The 25,994-nt window shown below is 40.6% G+C and overlaps 1 protein-coding gene across 1 annotated transcript in view; it reads right to left on the bottom strand.

Moving 5' to 3' along the window:
* ttc3 (tetratricopeptide repeat domain 3) overlaps nucleotides 1-20,618 on the bottom strand; it is a 44,885-nt gene extending 24,267 nt beyond the window's left edge. The window contains exons 1-17 of the mRNA XM_079566761.1: nucleotides 20,551-20,618; nucleotides 16,987-17,066; nucleotides 16,868-16,913; nucleotides 15,300-15,471; nucleotides 15,153-15,228; nucleotides 15,014-15,067; nucleotides 11,911-12,043; nucleotides 11,596-11,681; nucleotides 8,779-8,873; nucleotides 8,642-8,704; nucleotides 8,399-8,453; nucleotides 7,224-7,380; nucleotides 7,099-7,126; nucleotides 4,089-4,176; nucleotides 3,955-3,985; nucleotides 3,779-3,851; nucleotides 93-198 (exon numbers count right to left, since the gene is read on the bottom strand). Of these exons, the coding sequence (XP_079422887.1) occupies nucleotides 93-198; nucleotides 3,779-3,851; nucleotides 3,955-3,985; nucleotides 4,089-4,176; nucleotides 7,099-7,126; nucleotides 7,224-7,380; nucleotides 8,399-8,453; nucleotides 8,642-8,704; nucleotides 8,779-8,873; nucleotides 11,596-11,681; nucleotides 11,911-12,043; nucleotides 15,014-15,067; nucleotides 15,153-15,228; nucleotides 15,300-15,471; nucleotides 16,868-16,913; nucleotides 16,987-17,055 (1,332 nt within the window). The 5' untranslated portion in view covers nucleotides 17,056-17,066; nucleotides 20,551-20,618. The remainder of the gene's footprint in view (nucleotides 1-92; nucleotides 199-3,778; nucleotides 3,852-3,954; nucleotides 3,986-4,088; nucleotides 4,177-7,098; nucleotides 7,127-7,223; nucleotides 7,381-8,398; nucleotides 8,454-8,641; nucleotides 8,705-8,778; nucleotides 8,874-11,595; nucleotides 11,682-11,910; nucleotides 12,044-15,013; nucleotides 15,068-15,152; nucleotides 15,229-15,299; nucleotides 15,472-16,867; nucleotides 16,914-16,986; nucleotides 17,067-20,550) is intronic.
* Between the last annotated feature and the right edge of the window lie 5,376 nt (nucleotides 20,619-25,994).

The raw sequence follows: 25,994 nt of genomic DNA, 5'->3' as shown, positions 1-25,994 counted from the left end.
AGTGAAAATAGTGACCATTACGTGAAACCAACAATCCATGTTTTCACCTGCAGCTTCTCGCCCTAAACCATATCACTCACACATTCCTTTACCTTCTGTTCATTCTGAGCACTCTTCGGATTCTCTTTGGACTTCATGGCGGCCTCCGCTTTCTTCTGGACAGACTCTGGGGCAGACTTCTGCACCGACTGCTTCTCACTGCAACGACATGTGCCCAATGTGTCATTAAATAATATTAATAACAGCGGGTTTCCAGGTAGATAAGTTTTTCTGTTCAAACTAGAATCTCTGGCTGCTGGTCTGGACATAGTAACGGACGGATCAGGAGAAAAACAGACCAGGTTCGAGATCCTCTGTGTAGAGTTCGAGGTTCACCGCCTCCATTTCTCGAACTATCGGTTCCAGGGAATGTTGTTTTATGCTTGTGTGTTTGTGAAGGCTCGCATTTATCCAGGGAGTATCCATCGTAGAAAAAGGTTAAAACTTCAACGGGACTGGGTTTGTTAAAGTTGAGAATATTCTAGACACAGAAGCTTTTTCATAGCTCTTCAGGTCATAAGTCTATTTTGTGTGTTGTGAACCGAACTGAGCACATTTTCTCCAATTTGGCATCACCCAAATCTAAAAGCGTCTGGAACAAAGCGTCAAATCAGCAGTGAAAACAAGGATGAAAATACAACAAACGACAGGCGATTAAAAAGTGATGAAAAAGCAAAAAAAGAGCCACAAAATAAGCCACAACAGAGTGATAAATACTTTGTAGGTCTTAGCTTTCAAATGAGGCGTTATGCTGGCCTAGAGGGTTTAACCCCTTAACTCCCACCTGAACCGAGCACATTTTCTCCAGCTTTACCCCAATCCAAAAGCTTCCGGAAAAAAGGTGTGAAAATAGTACCAAACTGAGATGAAACAAGGATGAAAATGTGAAAAAAGTGACAAAAAATTGACAAAAAATTTACAAAATATTGACTAAAATTTGACAAAAAAGTGAGAAAAATTTGACGAAAAATATTTAAAAAAGATGGATGAAAAAGTGACAAAAAATTGACAAAAAGTGATAAGAATTTGACAAAAAAAAATGTGAAGAAGTTGACGAAAAAGTGACAAAAAATGGACCAAAAAATGACTGCCCAACAAAAAAAGTGATGAAAAAAAATCTGATAATGTGAGGAAAAAGACCAATTTAGTTTTGTAGGTCTTAGCTTTCAAATGAGGTGTTACACTGGCCTACAGGATTTGGGTAAAGCTGAACTGGAGAAAATGCTCTCGGTTCAGTCGGGAGTTAAGAGGTTAAGCTCCAGTCGAGGCTTTTACATTTGGGTAAAGCTGAACAGGAGAACATGCACTCGGTTAAGGTGGGGATTAAGAGGTTAATCCAAAAGGTTTTATGTTTTTTTTTCCCACACTGTTAGCAATGAAATTAAACGGGAGGGAAATAATCCAGATCATCACTCTCTGGAATAATATGTATTTAATAACCAGTTCACGTCACACTCACCAGTTCACTATCCACCCAAACTAGACCAGACAGCTCTGATGCATCAAAGAAATGAAATCTTTACTTCAGAGCGTCGTTAAACCTCGGTCAGGCGCTCCCCCCAGGGCCGTATGAGCTAACGTTAGCTTAGCCGCGGGAAGCTAACGTTAGCCTAGCCGCGAGAAGCTAACGTTAGCCTAGCCGCGAGAAGCTAACGTACCAAAAACATGCGCGCTTGAGGCCTATGTTACCCGTCTTCTTTCTTCTATCCTTCAGACGGATCGACTGCCTCAATTACAGTAATGAAAATAAGAAAAACTGCGAAGAAATAAAGTGACGCGGCGATGCTAACCGCAGCTAACAGTGCTAGCAGCGTTTCCCTTCCAGGCCGTGACCTTCCCGCCTTACAAACGACACATTTGGGAAATAAATGTAGCCGAGTAGAGATTTATATTTTTGTTATTAATTTACTTATCCTTTTGTCCAAATTTTATATTCACAAATGTAAATATTCTAAGCAGAAACCCAACTTTACACATTTTTTTAGTGATACTCTCTCATATATTAAGATTTTGGAAGGTTCTGATAACAAAAAGGCTCTAAAAACAATCAGTATTTGCTCAAAATACAATATATTTGTAACTGAATAATTGTATTGTACCATTTTGTTACCCCCTGGCATATTTTGTAATCAGTATATTCATATACTTGTCAATAAGAAATAAAAAATAAAAAAAGGATAGATTTATATTGGTGCAAAAAAAAAAATCGCAAATGTTTGACTAAAGTAGTGACAAAAATGTGAGGATAAATGCAACACATAGAAGGTCAGGATTAATATAACCTGCTGTTCAAGTTTACAGAAACAGCAAAAAAGGGCAATTCCTAAACTACATGTAAAATAACGGCAGCAAATTATAGCAGGAGACAGTGTTCAGGTTTACTGGCCATATTTTGTTGTGAGAAAGGTGTGAAAATGAGACGTGAATGACGCTGAATAACTTAATTCAATACTACCTTGGCCCTTCTTTAATTCTGCTGCTCGGAGAAGAGGGCCAGCAATATTTTTTAAATATAACTCCAAAATGAACCAAGTCTAATACAAAGTGAGCTGGGTTTAGAGCTAAAGCAATAGGCGAGGATGACACTGTTTCTTAGGGCTGGGACGATCCAGTTCTGCCACGATCCGATACGCATCACTTATACTAAGGGCCGATCCGATACGCATCACTATACTCAGGGCCGATCCGATACGTATCACTTATACTCAGGGCCGATCCGATACGTATCACTTATACTCAGGGCCGAGCGGATACATATGGCAATACAGTAAGTGATAAGTAATATGTAGAAGTGCATGATACAAATACAAGTATTGAAAGTGTATATTTGGTATTGCGATCCACATCTGATCTGATTCCGCGGGAGGTGTTCCGGGCATGTCCTAGTGGGACAAGGCCTCGTGGAAGACCCAGGACACGGTGGTGGGACTATGTCTCCGAGCTGGCCTGGTGTCGCCTCGGGGTCAGAACAGCTGGAGGAGGTGTGTGTGGATCGGGAAGTTTGGACATCTCTGCTGAGACGCTGCCCCCGTGACCCGGCCCCGGATAAAGCGGAAGAAGATGGATGGATGGATGGATCTAATCCAATATTTTGTCCCAGCCTTAATGTTTCATGACCGTCATGACGGGCGCTGCCAGTGGCTCGATGCGATTTCAGAAAAAACTGTTTAATGTGAAAACCAATGTGTGTCAAAAACAACTTTAAAGCCTGATTTCAAAGAATATTAGGGTTTCTAAAGCTTGATATTTTATGAAGCCATGCAGTTTTTTGTGGTATGAATTTAAAAAAAATTTAGCTTTTAGCCTTGGTCTTAAAAACACACGCTTCAAATCTAAACCCCCATCTTTTCAAGATTCAGACCGCTAGGGAACTGCGTTCACAGTTTTGAAATCTGTTTCTGCAAATCCTTCAAACTCTCAAGAAAATGGGAGAGGACTCAACAATTTAATAACAAATATCTCTGAAAAATATTGTTTATTGGCTGGTATGAGGACATCTAAGGATGGTTGGACACTGGCTCTGACTGTTCAGGTCGGGCACGGTCACTTGTGTATGAGTGTGTGAGCCTCTTTGTGGATGAACTTTATATCAGTGAGGACCTCTCCTTTTGTCTCTGAACAGTGAAATCTTTAAAGTCCATTTCTCACCCGTCACACGAGTGGCCTTCACTGTATTTAGACACGAGTGAGACCAATGATCATCAAGTATTATCAGAGAAGTGGCAGGAACTTCACAAACCTCTTGGCTGGTTTCGGCTCTGAAGGCCCATTCTGTGCAGCCGAGGATGTCGTCTTATTGGTTTTATTGTTGGCTGGAAAAAAAGTAGAAATTTGCCTTTACACCCTGACAATTATACGTTCGTCTTAGGCCTTAATCACAACTAAATTTAAAATCATAGATGTCCTCCCACTCACCAGGCTTTTTCTCCACCTTTGGCTCCGGCTCCTGCAAAACACAAATCATCATCAAACTGGAGAATTTCCTTTCCTATTCACATTTTTTTGTTCAGAAATGAGAACATGAACAGCACGTTTTCTCACAGACTCACCTTAGAGCTCTTCACCGGCGTCGCCTTCTTCTGTTTCGCCTTCGGGGAGTGAGGCTGAGGAGCACTGGCCTCTTTAGTCTGGCTCGGCCTGTGGACAGGTCACAGGTCAACGGTAAAGCCTTTTACATCTGTGCCTTTTGTAAACGGCTATTAGGGCAGAACGACAAATACTGCAACTGCTATGTTTGAGACTTTTAAAAGCATAAACTGATAAAATGATGAGTGAAGTAACTAGTGGAGAGACTAAAATAAGTCTGGGATGGAATTACATTGAGTCCATCGAAACACTTTAGAATCTTCTTTAGGGAAACTCAGACCTTTTGTCTGTTGCAGCTGAACCGGAGATCAGAGGCTTGACAATTCAGATTAATGAACCTTATTTTGTGGTTAGGTTATCGCAGTCCCCCTCCTGGAACCGCCACCTTAACGTGGTGGAGGGGTTTGAGCACCCGAATGATCCAGGAGCTATGTTGTCAGGGCTTCGTGCCCCTGTAGGGTCTCCCAGGACAAACAGGTCCTATAGATGACGGGTCAGACACAGAGCGGGTCAGAAGCTCCTTATGAGAGACCAACAGGCCTGGTTTGGACCATCCATTGGTCCTTCTGTGGACCCACCACCTGCAGGAGGAGCATTAAGGGGCAGGTGCAATGTGACTTTGGCAGCTCCAACAGCTACCCCCACGACCCGGAAACGGACAAGTGGAAGACAATGGATGGATGGATGGTTATTGCAGTCATTAACCTCTTAACCCCCACCTGAACCAAGCACATTTTCCCCAGTTTGGTTTTACTCAAATCTAAAAGCTTCTTACAAAAACCTGCGACATAATAGTGAGAAAAATTACATAAAAACAAGAATGAAACCGCAACAAAAAAGCAACCAAGGAATAACAGTAAAGTGACAAAAATGTGACGAGAAATGTACAAAAAAGTGACGAAAAAGTGAGAAAAAAATTAACAAAAAAGTTCCACAAATATGACGAGAAAGTGTGAAAAAAGTGACGAAAATGTGTTGAAAACATAACAAAACAGTAACAGAAAAGTGGCAACCAAGTGACAAAAAAAAAAAGTCAAAAAAATGGCAACAACATAACAAATACACAAGAAAAAAGATCAGTTTTGTAGGTCTAGGCTTTCAAATGAGGCGTTACACTTCCCTTCGCTGTAAGCTTTTAGATTTGGGTAGAGCTGAACTGCAGAACATGCACTTGGTTAAGGCGGGAGTTAAGAGGTTAAAAGCTTGATTGCGATTAGATATCAATAAACTTTGCAGCCCTAACGGCTATTGCCCTGTTTATGCTGTACATCCATGTATTTTGTACATGGATAAATGAGGAGCGCCTGCTACAGGAGGAGCAGGGGGAGAGAGAGGCGGGGCTTGAAAAGCACGGCGGCACCAACTGAAGGCTAACTGAAGACACAGGTCTTCCAAGTCGTTGGGGATATAAACGCTGACATTTTCAGCAAACATCCCCGATCTAGTGCACACCAAAACCACACAAAGCAAAGTGACGAATGAACAAGAGGGGGGTCAACCAGCCGGACCACAGACCATCGCCTTTTCCACTCGCCCCAGCCGGACTCAGCACTAGAGTCACGTTTGTAAAAGTGCAGACACAGAATTAACTCAAACCTGCCGCTTCAGCTGCCAGGGCTTACAGCTGCAGCCTGACGTGTGATTGAAGTGGATGAAAAAAGCAGAATGTCCAGACCAATATGGTTAGGACTGATTTACTGGGGAGTTGAAGTTGGCAAAGGTTTCTACAAATATCCAAAATGATCCACATTCAGGGCCGTAGCCAGGATTTAAAAAACAGTGAGGTCCAGATAATTCTTTAAACTGGGGGGTCTTGGGGTCCTCCCCCAGGAATTTTTTAAAGAATCACATGTAATTTCCTTTATTTTAAGTGATCAAAAACACTTTTGTCTCATATCTATTTAATGTCTATTTCATCCAGTATTACTGTGAGGCAGGTTTTCCAAACAGTTTTGCTCGCCTGAGTGAGAGGCAATAAGAATGTTTTGTCCTAAAAAAATACTAAAATATTAAATGAAAATGTCAGTTTTTAATAGTTGTGAAAACGAGGCTGTGGGTGTGAACGGGTAAAGCCGAGGGTTTTGCTTTGGCTCATTCTGAACATCAGACCCCAGACCCCCCCCCCCCCCCCCCCCGTGTCACCCTCACTGTCAAACCACTGGGAGCTACAAAGGTGAATGCGCTGGTTTAAGCTCTCATTAAAGCGAAGATCATTTATTCGCAGGACAATCTCTGCATGAGACAGAAACAAAGTGAGTATCAGAGGAGGAGCAATGATGAGGCACAGACGCTTCTCCTTCTCCTCTCGCTCCTCAGATCAGAATGAGGAAAACTCCTGTTAGAAATGAAGTCACCGTCAGTCTGAGGCACTGGCTCCTCCCTCTTTATGACAGAGAGCAAAGAAATTGCATCTCGATCAAACTTTGGCGCGGTTCGTGCTAAAGGCGCTGCTGTTGTAGTGAGGCTGACGCACAGCAGCACCCCCGCCTCCGCCGAGTTTTACGCACTTGGGTCCAAAGCAGCTCATGAGGTTCGGTTTTAGAGACACATTTAGGTTCAGAACAAGCTCATCCACGTCTGAATTAGAGGCTCTTCTGCCTGTAGAAGCGCGTGTTTACAACATTCATTTGCGCAGTAAAGGATTCAATGTGGAGAAAAAAAAAAAAGCTAAAATTTTACCGAGGTCCGGACCTCGGTGACCTCAATGGTAGATACAGCCATGTCCACATTGTATCCAGAAAGTACAGGTCTACAGACGCAGTTGAGCCTGAGGTCCTGGTTTGCTTCCACAATTCCACAGAGAGCTCCCCTTCTGTCTATAATAAAGATTATCTCACCAGGGTTTACACAAGATCAAATTGAATGCATCTAAATTCTAGACAAATGCAAAAATCTGTGCTTATTTCATTTCTTCCGATTTGTTCCATCAAACAGAGGAATGATAAACTTCAATATTCAAAAGCAAACGCTTACCTTTGAGGCGTACTGCGCTTTAGTTGAGCTGAAATAATGAAATAAGAACATCATATATACGCTTAGTGACCAGCGAGTCAAATCAAAAGTGACTCCACATGTTCAGAGGAGGACCTGGCTCGTACCGTTCGTGACCTGAGTGGAGAACTTTTGCTGCTGGTTCTCCAGGTCCTTGATGCCCTCGATGTCCTCCTTACACAGACTCTGGGCTGAGCTGTTGGCCTCCAGAGCCAGGCGCACCTCGCCCAGTCCAAACAGCGCCTCGCAGAACCGGTAATGGCCCTGGAGGAGGAGACGGATCCAAATAACTATGGCTGATCTTAATACGGTTCATAAGATAAGACAAAGTCACTCTCCTGAACCTCTTAACCCCCACCTGAACAGAGCACATTCTCTCCTGTTCGACTTTAACCAAATCTCAAAGGCTTTTTGAAAAAAAGTGTCAAAATAGCAAAATATAATGAGACGAAAACGAGGATGAAAAAGTCACAAAAAACCAACACAAAAGTGAGAAAAATCTGATTAAAAAGTCAAAAAAAATCTGACGAAGTGAAAAAAAATTGGACAGAAAAGTGACTAAAAAGTGACAAAAATCTGAGTGATTTTAAAAAAAGTGAAAAAATCTGACAAAAACAGAAAAGAAAAAAAGTGACAAAAATCTGACTAAAAAGTGATTTTTAAAAAAAGCGGAAAAAAATCTGACAAAAAAGTTTCTAAAAAGTGATTTGAAAAAAAGTTTTAAAAAATCTGACAAAAAAAGTGACAAAAATCTGACAAATAAGTAAAAAAAAAAAGGGACAAAAAAGTGACAAAAATCTGACTAAAAAGTGAAAAAAAAAAATCTGACTAAAAAGTGATTAAAAAAAGTTACAAAAAGTGAGAAAAAAATGACGGAATAGGGAGAATAAAGTGACGAAAATGTGACAAAAGTTTTCAAATGGGGCCTTACTCTGGCCTAATGGCTGCAACCTTTTAGATTTGGGTAAAGCTGAACTGGAGAAAATGCACTTGGGTAAGGCGGGGTCTAAGAAGTTAAAGAACTTGATAAAAATGATTGAACTTGGTAAAAATGTCAATAACATCTTGATCTAGAAAATGCTGGGCTGATCTGTTTATTACAATTTCTCTTGGCTTTTCTTTCTGGTTTAACAAGTAAAAATCAGATTTATGTGGTTACTAATGTAACTACGGTGCTATGAACTCCACAAGTCAGCCAGAGGGCACTGCATGTTCTTTGAAGCCGACACAAAGGAAACAAATGCAGTGAAACGTAACACAGACACAGAGGGAGGAGCAGTACCTTGGCCCAGAACGGCTTTATGAGAGTGGCCCGTTTCCCGTCGCCCAGAGCTTTCCTGAAACAGAGGGATAGTTTCACCCGCGGGACACGGACAGACCCAGAGCGTGTTCACAGAGCGTGTTCACAGAGCGTGTTCACAGAGCGTGTTCACAGAGCGTGTTCACAGAGCGTGTTCACAGGGCGTGTTCACAGAGCGTGTTCTCAGAGCGTGTTCACAGAGCGTGTTCACAGGCCGGCACTCACAGATAGTTGTTGGACCTGATGTAGCAGAGGGCGCGGTTCCCGTAGATGATGTGGTTATCGGGGCTAGAAATAAAAAAAAAAACACTTTTACACAAACCTATGGAGACTTTGACGTTTCTGTTTCTCTCCACACTTACTAATACTTCAGCGCTTTGGAGTAGAACTTGACGGCCTCTTCGTAGAGCCTCTTCTGGAAGTGCTCGTTTCCCTTACGCTTCATTTCTTCACTTCTCTGGAGACGAGACAGAATCGAGTTAAAACTTGATATCATCATAAATACGTAGCACGTCCAGAAAGATGTCGTTTCAGTCGCATGTTCAGTTTTATAATCACCACAAAAAGCCCTTCAGGTGAGACTAAAGGAAATATTATTTTACTTGAGGGAATCTGTCAGACAAGAGTAGAGCTGGACAATCTTTGTTTTTTCTTCATCTGGCAGGGACTACAGATGGACCGGAGCCATTGGCTAATTCTGGCATATTTACATTTATATGTCGATTAACCTCTTGACTCCCACCTGAACCGAGGACCTTTCTCCTCACGTCATCAGATTTTTTTTTTCCATCATTTTTTTGTTGGGTATTCAACTCATTTTTGTAACTTTTTTGTCATTTTTTCGTACATTTTTATCACATTGTCATTTTTTCGTACATTTTTTATCACATTTTTGTAATTTTTTTGGTCTTTTTTTGTCATTTTTTGTCAACATTTTGTAATTTTTTTGTCAAATTTTTGTCAAATTTTTTGTCAATTTTTTGTAATATTTTTTGTAATTTTTTTGTCCAATTGTTATCAAATTTTTGTCACGTTTTGTCACATTTTTATCACATTTGTGTCACATTTTTTCGTCTTTTTAATCAAATGTGTATCATTTTTTGTCACATTTTTGTCATTTTTTATCAAATTTTTGTCACATTTTTGTCATTTTTTTGTCATTTGTCAATTTTTTGTAATTTTTTTGTCAAATTTGTGTCATTTTTTTGTCACATTTTGTCATTTTTTTGTCAATTTTTTATCAAATTTTTGTCATTTTTTTGTCATTTTTTGTCACATTTGTCATTTTTTCATTTTTTTAATCAAATGTGTGTCATTTTTTGTCACATTTTTTGTCACTTTTGTCATTTGTCAATTTTTTTGCAAATTTTTGTCACATTTTTTTTCAAATTTGTCACATTTTTGTCATTTTTCCGTCAATTTCTTGTCAATTTCTTGTCAATTTCTTGTGACATTTTTGCCACTTTTTCATCAATTTTTCGTCACTTTTTTGTCACATTTCCATAATTATTTTTGTCAGTTTTGTTGCTCTTTTCACAGCTTTTTTCCAGAAGCTTTTGGACCGGGGTTAAGCCAAACTGGAGAAAATGTGCTCAATGGGTTCAGGTGGGAGTTAAGGGCTTAATATGAATTGTCCCTTTAAATAAATAATGTTGTGATAATGATTGTTTGGCGATGCATTATACAGCCTTAGTTAGTTTGTAGTTAGTTATTCCAGGGTGTAAAGTGAAGCCTTTTCTCTGCGCAGAGTCCAGACACGCCCCGGCTGCTCTCGCTGAACATGTGAGCACTTGTCCTCTTCACACACAGGATTAAACCCGCCACACCCAACAGACCGGGTTAGAACCACGGCCTGCACCGGGACGAGACAGGGCTGTACACTCTCACACTACAGCACCGGAGGACTCGTCTAATCAAACCACAGCGTTTATTTGTTAATACTTTAATCAAAAAATCATCAGGGATTATACTGGTAGATTTATATCAGGCAATGAATTAGATATATACCGTAAATGCTCTAATATAGGCCGGGGCCTTTACTTACCAAGGGCATCTAGGACCAGGCCTTTATTGGAACCAGGCCACAATAAGAGACAGGCCTTTATTTCTATTTGAGCAAAATACGACCAGGAAAATGAAGAAAAACGAGATTTGTGTCCATTTGCACCTAAAACATTATTATTATTCATTTATTAATGAACATTTCAAACCCTCTCCCAGCGGCTGGAACATTGACGCCTTTTATTTTGTCGGGACAACAGGAAGTGTTTCGTTGCTGTTAGCGGAGCTTTGACATCAATGTCACTGCAGGTTTCTGTTTCGTTTTTACCGCGGACCGGATTATTTGTTGTTATCTTGTGTAAAAGGCGAGTTTAGACGGAGCGTTTGTGTTTGTGATCGATCATGAGACTGACCCGAGAGAAGACGAGACGCTCGCGCTGATGGGAGGAGTTATTTTGAGGCGTGGGACTGACCTGCACACGGAGCAGCTGGACGTGCTTTGAAGACGCGATGGTGACTTTATTAAAACCCTGGAGGGTCACACAACATTTGTTGCCCTATTTCCAAATATCGTCACAGGAGGTTTGAAAAGTGGCTAAATCTGTGTCAAAGTTACGCTCGGATCAGCTCCTCCGCAGCGTCCCCCTCGGCCCGGGTCGTTTGTTTACTTCCTGCACGTGAGTTTTCATTTACACGAGTATGAGACAAATTCCTAACATGGGGAATATTTCTACTGTTATAGTTTCTAATAAAAGCCCCGGCCTGTTTTAGAGACCAGCTTTAATTTGCCTCCGCCAGCCGCGAACCCGGCCCCTGTCAGAGACCCGGCCTCTAATGGAATACAGGCCAGTATTAGAGAATTTACGGTATGGTCTTATGGAGCGACTAAAGCAGATGTTGTTAAAGAGTCGAATGAAAATATTTCTCCCGTCTTTAGCCGCCGCTGTCTCCCGCAAAGGAAATGACCATATTTGGATCACAGCGTCATCTCGGTCACCGCCTTTCATGCTACACGTGGATACCAAACGGGTCAGTATTTGTGAGTGGATAAGCGTGGGGAAAGACCAGGGAGCGACACAGACATGTTAGAGAAAAGTCAGAGAATAAAAGGTCCAAAGGTTGAGTTTGTTTTTCGGACAATAAAACATAAAGCGTGAAAACCCTGCCGTGTGACTCACCCTGATAAGCATGTCAGCGGGACGGGCCCCCAGCGCAGTCATCGTCCCCTCCATGCTCAAGGACATGGCTTTGATATACTGCGAAACTGCAACACAACCAGAAAGAGCAAGGCCAGAGTTCAGCAAGTCTTATAATTAGTTAGAGAAATTTAGAGTTAATGTCAGTTTGAATACAATGAAATGCTTTAAGGCCTTAATTTTGGCACAATTCCTTCACAAGCAGGTCTAAAGCAACTGAACTTCTGGAAAATGTCTTTTATTTTGAGTTATTTTGGAGCCTGTGTGTGGTGAATGTGCAGCGTGTGGTTCGTTTACACTCCACGAAGATGAGGTGCAGCGCCTTGAAGCAGATGTCCAAGTGTCCGAACTCCAGCACCCGGTGGCGGATGTGGAGCTCTCCCGTTCGCTCCAGCCACTGCAGGGCGTCCTCCAACACCTCGGGGGAGTGCTGCGGGGCGACACGAGCGGGGGTAAGCCGGGCGGGGCGTGTTAAAAACGTGTTAATGTACAGTGGGAGGAAAAAAAGAGAGGACGCCATTTGGAATTTCTTACATTTTCTGCCTAAATTGCTCATAAAATGTGGTCTGATCTTTACTTAACCTCTTAACTCCCACCTGAACATGTTTTCACCTGTTCTGCAAATTCTCCAAATCTAAAAGCTTCTTCAAAATGGCGACAAAAAAAACGAGAAGAAATGTAAATTGACAGGGGAAGGATGTAAATTGACAAAAAGGACAAAAATCCGGCAAAAAGACAAAAATCTAGCAAAAAAAGTGTCAAAAATCCAAAAAAAAAGACAAAAATCCGACAAAAAGACAAAAATCTAGCAAAAAAGGGACAAAAATCCAGAAAAAAATGATAAAAATCAGGGCTCGACACTAACTTAGTCCCGTCGTCCCGGGGACGAAAAAAAAAATGCACGGGACGAGATGAGATCTTACCCGGGACGGTCTCGGGACGATAGGCCTTTTTAATATATATGTATTTTTAGGGCTGCAATGATTCATCGATTAAATCGATGAACTCGATTAGTAAAATGCTTTGAATAATATTTTCCCGCTTCGATGATTTGCTTAAGTAATTTGCTTAAGTAATTTCTCATTAAAACCGTATGAAACGGGGCCGCCTACGCGCTCGGAACTAAGTGGCGCTTGTTTCCGCACGGCCGCTTCTCAAGAGCACAGCTCTATGGTTGTAAACAACAGAGCGCAGCTCGCTGTGCTAAAACTCGTAGCCGGGCAGAGCCAGGTAGCAGAGCGGAGAACCAGGCTGTTGTAATCATCAAAACACGGCTCAAACAAGAAGAAACTCCGCAACGAGAGGCGAAGACAGGACGGAGGTTAGCGAGGCGAAAGGACACGGCTCCCCCGCTACCGCCACAACAATACTGACAACGGCATCAGTGATGATTTACCATCAGGACGATCTACACTTTCATCCACTGTTACTTCAAAGTGTGACATGATAAGGTAACTTCTCTCCTTTCCCCCCTCACCAAACACAGACTTTTACATCCTACTGTATCTACTCCTCCGTCGCTGCAAAGTGGTTTGCTCTAAATATCTTTACGCTGTATCTACGATTTAAATAAGATAAATTAAGATAAATAAAAACACAGATTTACGTAGAGTGACCACCTGTCCCTCTTTTGACTGTCCTGCAGAGCCATGTCGTTCTCCTCCATGCTTAACATGTCCCACTTTATCGCTGAAGCCCTCATGATTTTTGTGTTTAACTGCTTAATAATATATTGCAATCTGTTGCTCGCCCAGTGTTATAAAAGTTGTAATAATGAAAAGGTTGGTCTTTTTTAGTGGGATAAAAAAAAAACCCTGATCTATAAAAAACTAAACTAATTCCTCTGTACTTCAAAGTTCTGCCAAATTGTCCCACTGGTCTGTTTAAACTATTTAAGGCGGTCACACTATTTCAAAAGCAGAATAAAACTCCAACAGTCAGACTGTTTCATCTGTACTTTAAATTTCTCATATCCATCCTTTCATTGCTCACAACAAATACATTTATGAACCATAAACACTGACACATTAATCCCTGCTATAGCAATACTATGACAAAAATACTTAAAATGTTTCTCCTCTTTTAGGAAACCCCTCTGGTTGAGATCCTGGGAAAGAAATGAATCACCTGAGCTTCAGCAGAACATTTCAAGATTCTGTTTCCAGTCAGGACCTACTTCACTTGAATAAGAACAAAAGTACTGAATAATATAAAGACACTCTGAAGCTGCTCTCGCTCCTCGTCATGGACATAAGGACAGGCGTCTCTTAATGAGAGTCAAATGTTGCTGCTTTTGGGACAAACTAAGAAATTAAGAATAAATGATGTTATTTCTAGCAGAAAAATCCTTTGTTAAAAACATTTTTTCTCCTTTTATAATCTGCTCTAAAGTCATGAAATGTAGTTTTTCAATATAAATGCAATACATATCTGATTACTCGACAAATTGATGTAAATAATCAATAGTTGCAGCCCTAATATTTATGTAAGCGAGTGTGCATGCCCCCCTCTTCCCTATAAAAGAGCGAGAGCTCTATAAAATTCGGGACGGTTCACATCCATTTCGGGACGATGCCAAATGGTTTTCGGGACGGTGTCGGGACGGTCATGAAAAAAGTTAGTGTCGAGCCCTGATAAAAATCCAGCAAAAAAATGACAAAAATCCAGCAAAAAAAAGACAAAAATCCAGAAAAAAATGATCAAAATCCAGGAAAAAAAATGATAAAAATCCAGCAAAAAAATGACAAAAATCCAGCAAAAAAAAGACAAAAATCCAGAAAAAAAGTGACAAAAATCCAGGAAAAAATAAGATAAAAATCCAGCAAAAAAGTGACAAAAATCCAGAAAAAAAGACAAAAATCCAGCAAAAAAATATATAAAAATCCAGAAAAAAAATTACAAAAATCCAGAAAAAAAATTACAAAAATCCCCAGGAGGTGGGGGCGTTCCTAGGAGGACTCATGCAAACTTATCCCTAAAATGGCCGCCATCAGAGTTTTTACAGATTACTCAAAAATATGTGAATGTGCCAAGGCAACACTTCAGGCATGTTTTTAATGAGGGAATGACAGAATAACATGATGTAAAGCTTGAAATAGTTGATTTTGCATAATACCCCCCCTCCCCCTTTAAAGGAGAAGAACAGCAGCTGTTGGTGATGTCACTTCCCCTTCCCCTGGGTAAGGACGGTCGAATTGGGAAAATGCTGCTGAAGCAAAAGTTCACTAATTGCATAGAGATCGAACAGTCGACCCATGAAAGGTTAAGGATCAGGAGCTCGGGTTTGGACATAGAGGCTAGAATTTAATTTAATCTAGATCAGACCACAGTTTATGAGCAATTTAGGCAGAAATGTAAGAAAATCCAACTCACGTTTTCCTCCCACTGTCTCTGAACTCACCAAGTAGAAGCGGTTGCTGATCCACACCACCTGTTTAGTCTGAGCCTTTTTCAGCTGCAACAGAAAAGCAGGGATTCATCAGGTTGTCTAAATTAATGTAGATATTTAGCGCAGTCAAAGGAAGTCTTGTGTCTCTCACCGTCCCCTGCACCAGCGCTCTGAGGATGGCCTCCAGGATCTCGATCTTGTAGATGTGCTTCAGGTTCAGGTCTTTACTGTGGAGCGACACAGACACACAGTGAGACACAGAGATCACAGAGACACAGACGGAGGAGCGAGGGCTTACTACGCCTCCACCAGCCCGATCTGCGCCGCCCAGTGTGACACGGTGCTGTCCTCGTCGCGCTGCAGCAGGAGCGGCAGCCAGAAGGCGCAGATCTTCATCATGTGGCCGGACTTCCTCTTGTCCTGGTCCGAGATCTTGTCCCAGTTCTCAACCACCTCGTCTGGAGACATCACTTCAGAAAGAGAGGAGGAGTGAGTGGGTTGTTTAGCAATAAGTCACAACTAGAATAATACTACAAGAAAGTTAAAGAAAAACAAATAGGAAAACATAACAGATACATGAAAGTATTGCTACTTTGTTAAAGGGACTAGACCCAAGCTGGTCATTTTTATACTCACTACTGCCACCTCAGGTCTTATGCGTAACTGCAGGTTCTACATTGTCTCTTTGGACCTCGAGTCCGTAATAAAGTTGAATTGAATATATTAGGCTTGTGCATGACGGCACTTTGGAAACGCTACAAATTTTAAAAAACTAGGGATGCACCGATACCGATATCAGTATCGGGCTGATACCACATGCTCGTACTCATTCATGAGGTCCTGATACCAGAAACCGATACCATTTGACGTGTGGCCAGCGCAGCTACGAGGCGCAGCTACGAGGCGCAGCTCTGAGGAGAGAAGAAGCAACAAACTGGAGAATTCTTTAGTGTAAATCCAATAATCCACATAGAGCTGACTTTATTACAGACTGCGCTCTCTAAACCAGAGTCTGAGCTGGATTTAACCAGAGCTTAATGTTGTTCGTGCTGCAGCGTCTGCAGTGTTTACAACATACAGGCTAACGTCGCTAACTCGCGGCTAACAGTTTTGGCCATTCTGACGCTGTTTTAAGCCCAGGGGTTTATTCATCTGAAAAACTAACCCAGCGACTAAAAAGTCCTCAGAAAATCCAAATGAAAGACATACAGCATGTTTATATTGAGGGAAAATGAGCTGCAGCAGAACAATGAAAACGCTGTAGCTTCTCGCTAAGTTACTACAAACACACGAGAAAATCTACAGGAGCGGAAGTAAAGACGAAAAGAGACCATTTAAGTAACATCTCAATACTATTGTTAAATAAAAACACATAAATGAATAAAGCTCAGGCATTGGGAGCTTTAGGACATGGGCTTTTCTGTCTATGATGGACAGAGACATAAAAAAATTGAAAATAAAAATAAATGTCATCAGCACAATTCTAATATAACTGCTCTTAAATGTGTCGCCGACTTTACTTAAGGAAATGTAAATGAGTAAATTTACTAACTACAAACCAATCTGCTGTGAAAAAAGTAAGAATGTTGAAGAAAATGCCTTGTACTCGTATCGGTATTCGGTATCGGCGAGTACTTAAATCCAAGTACTCGTATCGGTTTTAGAAAAAGTGGTATCGCTGCATCCCTATAAAAAACATTGTCCTGAAATCATCTCAGCCCATGTCTGTGTCCCCGACCCCGCTTTGAGAACCCCTGGTCTAGTCCACTAGTGATAAAAGCTCCGCCCCTTTGCCACGTTGTCTCTCTAACTAAAGACTCCATGTTTTCTCTTCAAACACTTTGTAACTTGGTGAGATCGTCTTACGCGGCGCCTTGGGGTTGACGATGGTGATGTTGTGATCCAGAAAGGCCTAAGACAAACCCAAAAGCGCCGGCGTTAGTGAACGATCTGCAACGTCACATGAGAACATCTGGAACACTCACGATTTCATGGTGCTTGTCCTCCTCAGAGGCGCGCCAGTCACAGTTCGAGTCCGAGTCTGAGTCCGACATGTCTCACACTTCTCTGCACCTGGAACAAGAAGATCAGTCACACCCTGGACTCACGGGTGAAATCTTCTGTTTGTGTTCGAAAACACTGAATAGGAGAGAGAGAGTAATTCTAAAATCTAAATTGTTAATTGGGCCCAGATCTACAGAGGTTTTAAACTAGTGGTGGGTCGTTAGCGGCGTTAACTAATGCAACACACAGAAGCAGCGGCCAATGACGGAGTGAAAAAAGACAGAAAAACACCGCAGCGCCTCCTTCTTTCAAAACAGTGACACAAACAACTCATTTCATGGCCACAGCCGACACGAAACAGCGCAACTTTATCACCAAAAGTTCACAAGAGCCTTTTCCAGGTAAATTTCAACCGCGAGCAGAGTTTAACCGCAGCACTTACGGAGTTTGGACACAAACTTTCCTGCTCCTTTTCTCCGAGTCCGTTAGCTTCTCTTTCTCCGCTCCCCACTGTCTCCTCCGCCTCGTGTCCGTTTCCTTTTCTTATCAAATCCAAAAAGAAATACGTCCCACATCTTCGTGTTGTCAACGTTTATCCCCATTTTGACAGAACTATCGCCAGGTTGAAGCTCGTAGTAGCAGCAGCTGCAGTAGCATGAGCTGCGGTGTTGTGATCACGTGACAGTGTTGACCAATCAGGAGACGCGCACATGTTTCCCACGCTCACAGAGCTCTATTTTCTGATCTGGTAAAATGGCCCACATTACCCGTAAATAAATACTTGGGGACTCCTGCCACAACTGTCCCATGTTCTTTAGCAGGTCATAGTTGCAGAAGAGGAGATTTAGTTTGTCACCAGAAAATGGATTGACACAAAAGCTACTGACTGTAAACAGTTCATCAGGACCTCTAATGTCGGCCTACAGTTCAACATTAATGTTTAACGGAATAAACAGTTAGTAAACACAAGTGCATCTTCTTGAACATTATTTTCATCACCAATTATCATTCTCAAGCAGTTTGTGATGCATTTTGGAAACAGGAGATGAGCCCCTGGTCTAACGCACCGCCTGACTTGAGAAACTCGTTCTCAAAGACTTACTTTTAGTCATTATTTGGGCAGCACACATATTATGAATGGCTTTGGCAGAATTCAAGCGAGCCATTTTAATCTAGATTAATCTAGATTAATTTCAAAATTAATCTAGATTTTAAAAAAATAATCTATGCCCACCTCTAATTTAAACTTTAAACTCAATGTTGGCGTCGTCACAATTTAGTAATGAAAATCTCGAAGAATTGTTTGCATGATTCCAAACTTTCCCAGTCCATTAGTAACATCCCAGTTCTTCACAGAAATTATGCATTGTTTTATTGTAAAGGCCCGACTAGGGACGGACATTGAGAATTAGCTTTGGCTAAAATGTATGTAAATAAAGAGGAAGAAAAAAAAAAAATGGATGGATGGATAAACTACACTAAATTAGTTAACACGTTTCACAACTTTAAAAGGTTATACCTGATTTTTTTTTTATTGCAAACAGTGAAAACGGAAGCCACTAAATTAAAAAGTCAGTTGTGGTCCAAACTCATTTGTTTCTTCCCTAATATATTTGTAGCGTCCAAATTCTTTATATGGACAAGTTTATAGACACATTTCACAACTTGCAGGGTCATGTTCACAAAAATGCAAGAAAAATAGCCTGAAAGTTAATAAAATTGATAAAAATGCATTATAATTTGATCCACACTGTTTTCCCCACAAATGTTTGTGTTTACACTATACAAAAGGAGGACAAAATAAACTTCTTTCCATTTCCAGAAGTAAAATCAGGTGTAGCTCCTTTAAGGGAAAAATAAATACTGTCACGGCAATGTCAAACCATGACTAGTCTGCAAGTTCATGATTGATAAAACTGAGTTACAAAAAAATACATTTTGTGAGTGCTTTTTTTGACTGATTTAGAACATTTTTGCAACACAGGATCTGAAAATGACATCCATTTGTCTGTGTGAGGTTTTTGTGGTATTTTCCGGTCTCTGTATTCCATGAGGCTCATGATTTGTTCCGTTAAAACCAACCCTAAGGCGCTACAATTACGGAAGGGCCGGTATAATTTTCATACTGCTGTAGATTATATTTTGCATATGTGCTGCTTTGAAAGCAACAATAGTCATTATGCAGCCAAACACATGTTCCAAACGTGTTTTTATCCACAGGTCTGTCAGCACAGAGGCAGGTGAACTTACAGGAGCATTTTACTGGGATGGAGACGGAGGTGCGGCAGTTACTGTAACAATAATATGAAATGTCTTTTTTATAACGCCCAAGTTACAACCAGCCCCAGCTTAAGCACTCCAGTCTCCCCCAAACTGTGCACAGACGGGCACCAGGACGAAGACATTATAGACAAAACCCTTTAGCAACAGGGGTAAAAAATGGACCTGATTGAAAAAAACAAAGATTTTTGGATTCAGCTCATCAACACAAAAACCAGCACAAAAGTCTTTTTTCCACAAACGTCTGCTTTTACAAACAGGCTGAAGGACAAAGCAAATCTCAACCCCTTAACTCCCACCTGAACCGAGCACCTTTTTCTCCAGTTTAGCTTTACCCCAATCCAAAAGCTTCTGGTAAAAAGCTGTGAAAATAGCAACAAAACCGAGACGAAAACAATGATGGAAATGTGACAAAAAAGTGAGAAAACATTGACAAAAAAGAGAGGAAAAATTGATTAAAAAAAAGAGGCAAAAATGTCACAAGAAATTGACAAAAAAATGACAAAAAAATGACAAAAATGTTACAAAATGTGACAAAAAATGACAAAAAATGTGACAAAAAATGACCAAAAATTGACCAAAAATGACAAAAAATTGACCAAAAATGACAAAAAATGTGACCAAAATGTGATAAAAAATTTACGAAAAAATGTCAAAAATGTGACAAAAAATGACCCAAAAAAATGACAAATAAAGTTACAAAAATGAGTTCAATACCCAACAAAAAAATGCTAAAATAAACAAAATATGAATCCAAACATTACGTCAAAAACAAGGTAAATCTGGACTAGAACTTACTTTAATACATGCAAAACAAGAGACACATGGAACACACTGACAACACTGACTACAGCTTCAATAACTAAAGGAATGGTACTGGAAAATCAAGTTTGCACCCACGTAACAATGAGTGAGTGTCCGTTTACCTGTGAGGAATAGGCTGGGAGTAAGTGTTGAGTGAGAACAGGCCAATGTCGTAACGTAATTTAAATGGAATAAAAGTAAACTATGGCGTTTCAATGATAGTGTAGAAAGAAATGGAACAAAAAACAGCCAAAACACACTCACCAGAATGGAAAATCACCAGTGTTTGGCTAGTTTTGGGCTAGTGCTAAAGTCAAAATGAACCATATCCGGTTCCCTAACCCTCTTTCTCAACACGTTTAGCGATTAAAGTGGTTAAATAATGACATTTATCACCAGCTCAGCCCGACAACAAAGTAACACCACGTCGGGCTGTTGCCAAACGACGCCTGAATAATTACCCACCTGGACGAAATGACGAATATTTAGTGATTCTGTGCCCTGCCCACGTCGAGCTGTAAACAGGAAGTGCGACAGGCTTTGCGCAACGACTGGAAACGCCGTTTATTTTTCAGTTCCGCTTTGAAAAAAATATAAGTTACGAAAAAACGACAAAAGCAACCGTGTGTGTTGGTGCTTGTAAAGGAGTTTAATTTAAATGTTAGGGGTGTGTTTTAGTCATTTTGGTTGCGTTTTGTTCACCTTCTACGGCGTTTTGGCGTGTTTAGTTTTTTTTTTAGTGTAGCTAATGTAACGGATGGAGCCACAAAAATGAGACCAAAACGTGACAAAAACGAAAAAAATAATGTGTCAAAAAAGTCACAAAAATCCAACAATAACGTGATGAAAATGCAAAAACAATGTGCCAAAAACGAAAAAAATAATGTGTCAAAAACGTGACAAAAATCCAACAATAACGTGACAAAAACGAAAAAAAAAACGTGTCAAAAACGAAAAAAATAATGTGTCAGAAACGTGACAAAAATCCAAAAACATGCCAAAAACGGAAAAATACGTGACAAAAACGAAAAAAAAAAAACGTGTCAAAAATACCGTGACAAAAACGGAAAAAAAAACGTGTCAAAAATACCGTGACAAAAACGAAAAAGATAAATAAATAAGTGACAAAAACGGAAAAAAAAATGAGTCAAAAACGTGACAAAAATCCAACAATAACGTGATGAAAATACAAAAACAATGTGCCAAAAACGCAAAAATACGTCACAAAAACGCAAAAAACGTGTCAAAAATACAGTGAAAAAAACACAAAAAACGTGTCAAAAATACTGTGACAAAAACGAAAATATAAATAAATAAATAAGTGACAAAAACGGAAAAAAAAGGCCCTCCCCCCCCCAAAAAAAAAAAAACGATCATGACATCCCTATGATTAGTACTGCTACTCATTATTACTGCTATTCATAGTGCTAAGTGTAACAAGATTTTTTTATTTTAATTTTATTTATTTTATTTATTTATTTTTAATTAATTTTCTTGTCATTATTATTTGACTTTATTTGTGTGTTTTGTGGGAAGTGGGTGGGACATAAGAGGAAAAACCACATAGACTGTCTTGTTTGCAACTTATGTGAAATAAAAAGATAATAATAAAAAATAAAAAAACACACAAAAAAAAAAACATGTGTCAAAAACATAACAAAAATCCAACAATAACGTGATGACAATGCAAAAACAATGTGCCAAAAACACAAAAAACGTGACAAAAACCAGAAAAAAAACGTGACAAAAATCCAATATGATGAAAACACAAAAAAAACGTGACAAAAACACATAAAACGTGACAAAAATCGAACAATATCGTGACGAAAACGGGACAAAAAACGTGACAAAAACGCAAAAAATTACATGTCAAAAACGTGACAAAAATCCAACAAAAAGGTGACGAAAAACTTAAACAATGCCAAAAAACTTTATGAAAACACGTCAAAAAGTGACAAAAACGTGACAAATGAAAACACGCACAAAAAGATGACAAAGACGCAAAAAACGTCATGGAAACACAAAAAAGGTGACTAACCACAACAACAAAAAACACAATTACAAAAACGAGGAAACATTGAGGCCTTAGCTTTCAAATGAGGCGTGGCACTGGCCTACAGGATGTAAACTCTCCACTCAAGAAGCTTTTAGATTTGGGTAAAGCCGAATTGGAGAAAATGTGCTCGGTTTAGGTGAGGGTTAAGAGGTTAACACTGGAAATAAGCATCGACTTGACTTAACTCCAAACGCGCTGCTCGTTGCGGAACAAATTACAAGAGAAGTGTCAAATATCACGGAGCGTCGGGTTTGCGACAGAGCAGAAGCTCCACGGGGTGAACTCGCTCTGACCTGCCCGTGTTGGGTGAGCTCTCTGGGGGCGTCTCTGCTGCGGCGCTGCGGTGCCACCGAAACACGGGAAACACGGGATTCACGTCCAACTGTGGCGCTGCTCTGCCCAGGCCCCGAGCTGCAGATCCGGGATACCTGCTGCGCGTGCTGCGCCACGTGGTAAACAAGGTGCGTGCAGAAAGGTTTCACATTAAGAGTTTTCGAAAGATAATATTTGCTAATGTTAGTTCCTTTACGTCAGATCACTTTTTCATCAAGTTTTGTGATATTTGCCTTTGCTGCGCAGAAACCCCGCCCACAAGGCTATGGGCTATATGCACAGTGACCCCACGTGATTTCCGCCTGGACAGTCAGCCAGAGGCTGTCCTTCCTGTCTGTCATCTCTTCCCATTAAAAATTAGCAGGTCCCACAGAAATGAAGCAATAGCTTAAGATTTGGTAAAGGACAGCGAGTAAAAGTTCGGATGTGGCTGGAGCAGGTTAAAAAATATTTTGTGAGACGCAACGACTTCACTGGAGGAAACCTCCGTGTTCATAACGGTGGATGTTTTTGTCTTGAAGCTAACGCGGCTAACAAAATAAAAAATAAAACTAGCGCAAAGTTTTGAACGAGCCTGCGCAAAAAAGAATCGTCCTGTTAGTAGTTTAAATAATATTTACTTGTTTACATGTTATATTATCATTTTTCAACACTAGCCTTTAGCTCTAAGATAAAAGCTCCTACCTTACGACAGCTGGCGTTTCCTTTGGGTGCTGGATTCACAGCGAACATGATGTTTGTAATACGTTGCTGTGACTGTCCATCGGTAACTCGTTGTCCTTAACCAGATCCTGAGCTATCGCTATTTTTGTGTGGGAATCTGCTAATTGTGAACGTAAACGACCAGCGACAGGAAGTGCTGCGTCTGGCTGACTGTCCAGGAAGACGTCACGTGGGGAAACTGTGCATATAGCCTATACAACTCTAGACTGGACTGTCCATCTGCTGCTGTGGGAAATGTGGCGGCCATCTTGAGGTTGCCCCATTAGCTGAATTAAAGGGGGTATTCTGCTTTTTTCAATCACATAGCGTCTATATCACACTACAATGATGACAAACCTTCTGTTGGTCTGTAAATGCAGTAAATTAGAATAACTGCCTTGTAAAGAATTGCTCTCTCAAAATGGCTGTAGTGAATGTCTTGAAATAGGTAGCGTTCACGTGACATCACAACATTCTAAAGAGCCAATAGTTTAACATTGAGGTGGAGGTCAACTGACGGTAACTATGGTAACGGTGGTAACTGACAAAATGCATATTTTTATGTCTTTGTTTTTTGGCTCATATCTCAGTCGTGACTGGAGGAATCCACATGAAACAAAAACTGTCACAAAGTTCATTGTCTCCTCTGTCGGCACATATGAACTAATGTACAATTATTATCTCTGAAAAATGTCAAAAAGTGGTGACAATATGCGAAAACATGATCATGATGTTGTCCAATAGAAAGGACTTTCAGACAAAAAAATAATATCACAGGTTTGTGAATCCGATCACGATCAAATACTGAAGAGGAAAAACATTTGTCAATTTTCGTTTTGGAGATTTCTTCCAAAAACTGCATTTCTCCCATAGAGTTGTATTGGCCCTGCCCTCCACCTGACATTATGACATCATCACATTCTAAATCGTGAACGCCTCCTATTATGCCTCTGTCTCTTTAAGAACCTCTGAGCCTTTAGACACGCCCCCTCCACACGCTGTCTGTGGCATCAGTGGGGAGGGGGTTCTGCTGAGGAGCAGTGGTTGGTTACTCGGCTGGTGACGAAAGCTCGGAGGCGTCTCCAGGAGGTGGGGGCGTTCCTAGGAGGACTCAGGCAAACCTATCCCTAAAATGGCCGCCATCAGAGTTTTTACAGATTACTCAAAAATACGTGAATGTGCCAAGGCAACACTTCAGCCATGTTTTTAATGAGGGAATGACAGAATAACATGATGGAAAGCTTGAACAAGTCCATTTTGCATAACACCCCCCCTTTAAGACATTCATTTTGCTGGGGACTTACTTTCATTTGTTTCACTCACTCAAGAAAATGAGGCCACATTTCATAACTTAGTGCTTTATTTGTCATTGTACAACGATATTGTGTTCATTTGTTAGTCTTGAGCCGCTGCGACTGAGCCGCGACACCACTGTGGTCCAACCTGACCATGTTTCTGGAGGTCGGGGAAACCGTAGCTCCCGGAGGAAACCTGGCTGCCTTCAGTCTCCTCTGAAACGGTGCAGCGCCTCCTGGGTTTGTTCCTGTTTCAGAGCGTGGCGTCCTGCACTGGTCAGCTCCTCCATCTCCTCCTTCCACTTCCTCCTGCGCAGCTCCCTCCGCGCCACAACAGTCTTTCACCATGTTTTTACACATCCAGTAAAACAATGTGGAACACACGCACATGCAGTTCACAGAAAAAGGCAAAACACACAGCTGTACTAAGAGAGAGGGGAGTTGCTGCTTGTTTACGCGCCTCCATGACGTAGTATCATGAACTGATACTGGGATAAGATCGAAGCTTTGTACCTTTTTTAGACGATTAGAAAATGTGCCAAGGACAGACTATCTCTTTATTTCTCAGGGAAATGTCTGCCCTCTAAATTTTTAAGCACATTTCATCTCTCAGGGTCACAATTATACTAACAACAACTACTGCTCGAGTGACAAAATACATAATAATGTGAAGCAAAGAGTCTTTATAAAAAACTAATTTCATTTCACTAATGGGTAAATATGTGGTACAGGCCAGGCCTTAAAGTGATTTTCTCCCTTGTGAGATCTATAAAGTTCTATCTTATATTATGTAAAGGGGCGGACTGGGACTGAAAAACGCCCTGGACTCTGACCAGCCTGGCCCAAATTAGCGTAAATGCGACACTTCTTGACCAAAGAGCAACAGCGTAATGCCTGATTTGAAAGCTAAGACCTACAAAAGTGATTGAAACTTTTTGTCACATCGCTGCATTTTTGTCACATTTTTGTCATGTTTTTTGTGGGGGGTTTTTGTGTGTATTCGTCACTGTCTTATGTTTTTGTAATGTTATTATGGCTATTTTGTTGGTTTTTCATTGCTTTTCTTCATTGCTTTGTTGTGTTTTCATCTTTTTTTGTCATGTTTATGTTGGTTTTTCATTGCTTTTTTTCGTTGCTTTGTTATGTTTTTGTCATGTTTTTTTTCACTCTTTCTGTTTTTTTTGTCGCTTTGTAGTGTTGTTGTCACATTTTTATTGTGTTTTTGTGGATTTTTTGATGGTTTTTCATAGCTTTTTATCGTTGCTTTTTTGTCACGTTTTTTGTTGCTTTTCCGGCATATTTTTGTTCCGTTTTCATCCTTGTCGCTATTTTGATGCTTTTCTTTTGAGCTTTTAGATTTAGGTAAAGCTTGATAAGAGGAGAACATTGAGAGGCCAGACTGGCCCTAGAGCCAGTGGCCCTTCTGTGCTCTTCCAGAATGAACATACAGCCAGTCTGCCCCTGATTATGTATTGTATTTTTTCATCAAATGTAAGGGTGATTTGTATAGCAAATAAAA

Source organism: Gobius niger (genome assembly GCF_951799975.1).
Source record: "Gobius niger genome assembly, chromosome: 11".
NCBI classification, from domain to species: domain Eukaryota; kingdom Metazoa; phylum Chordata; class Actinopteri; order Gobiiformes; family Gobiidae; genus Gobius; species Gobius niger.
This window is presented reverse-complemented; position numbering and strand designations above follow the sequence as displayed.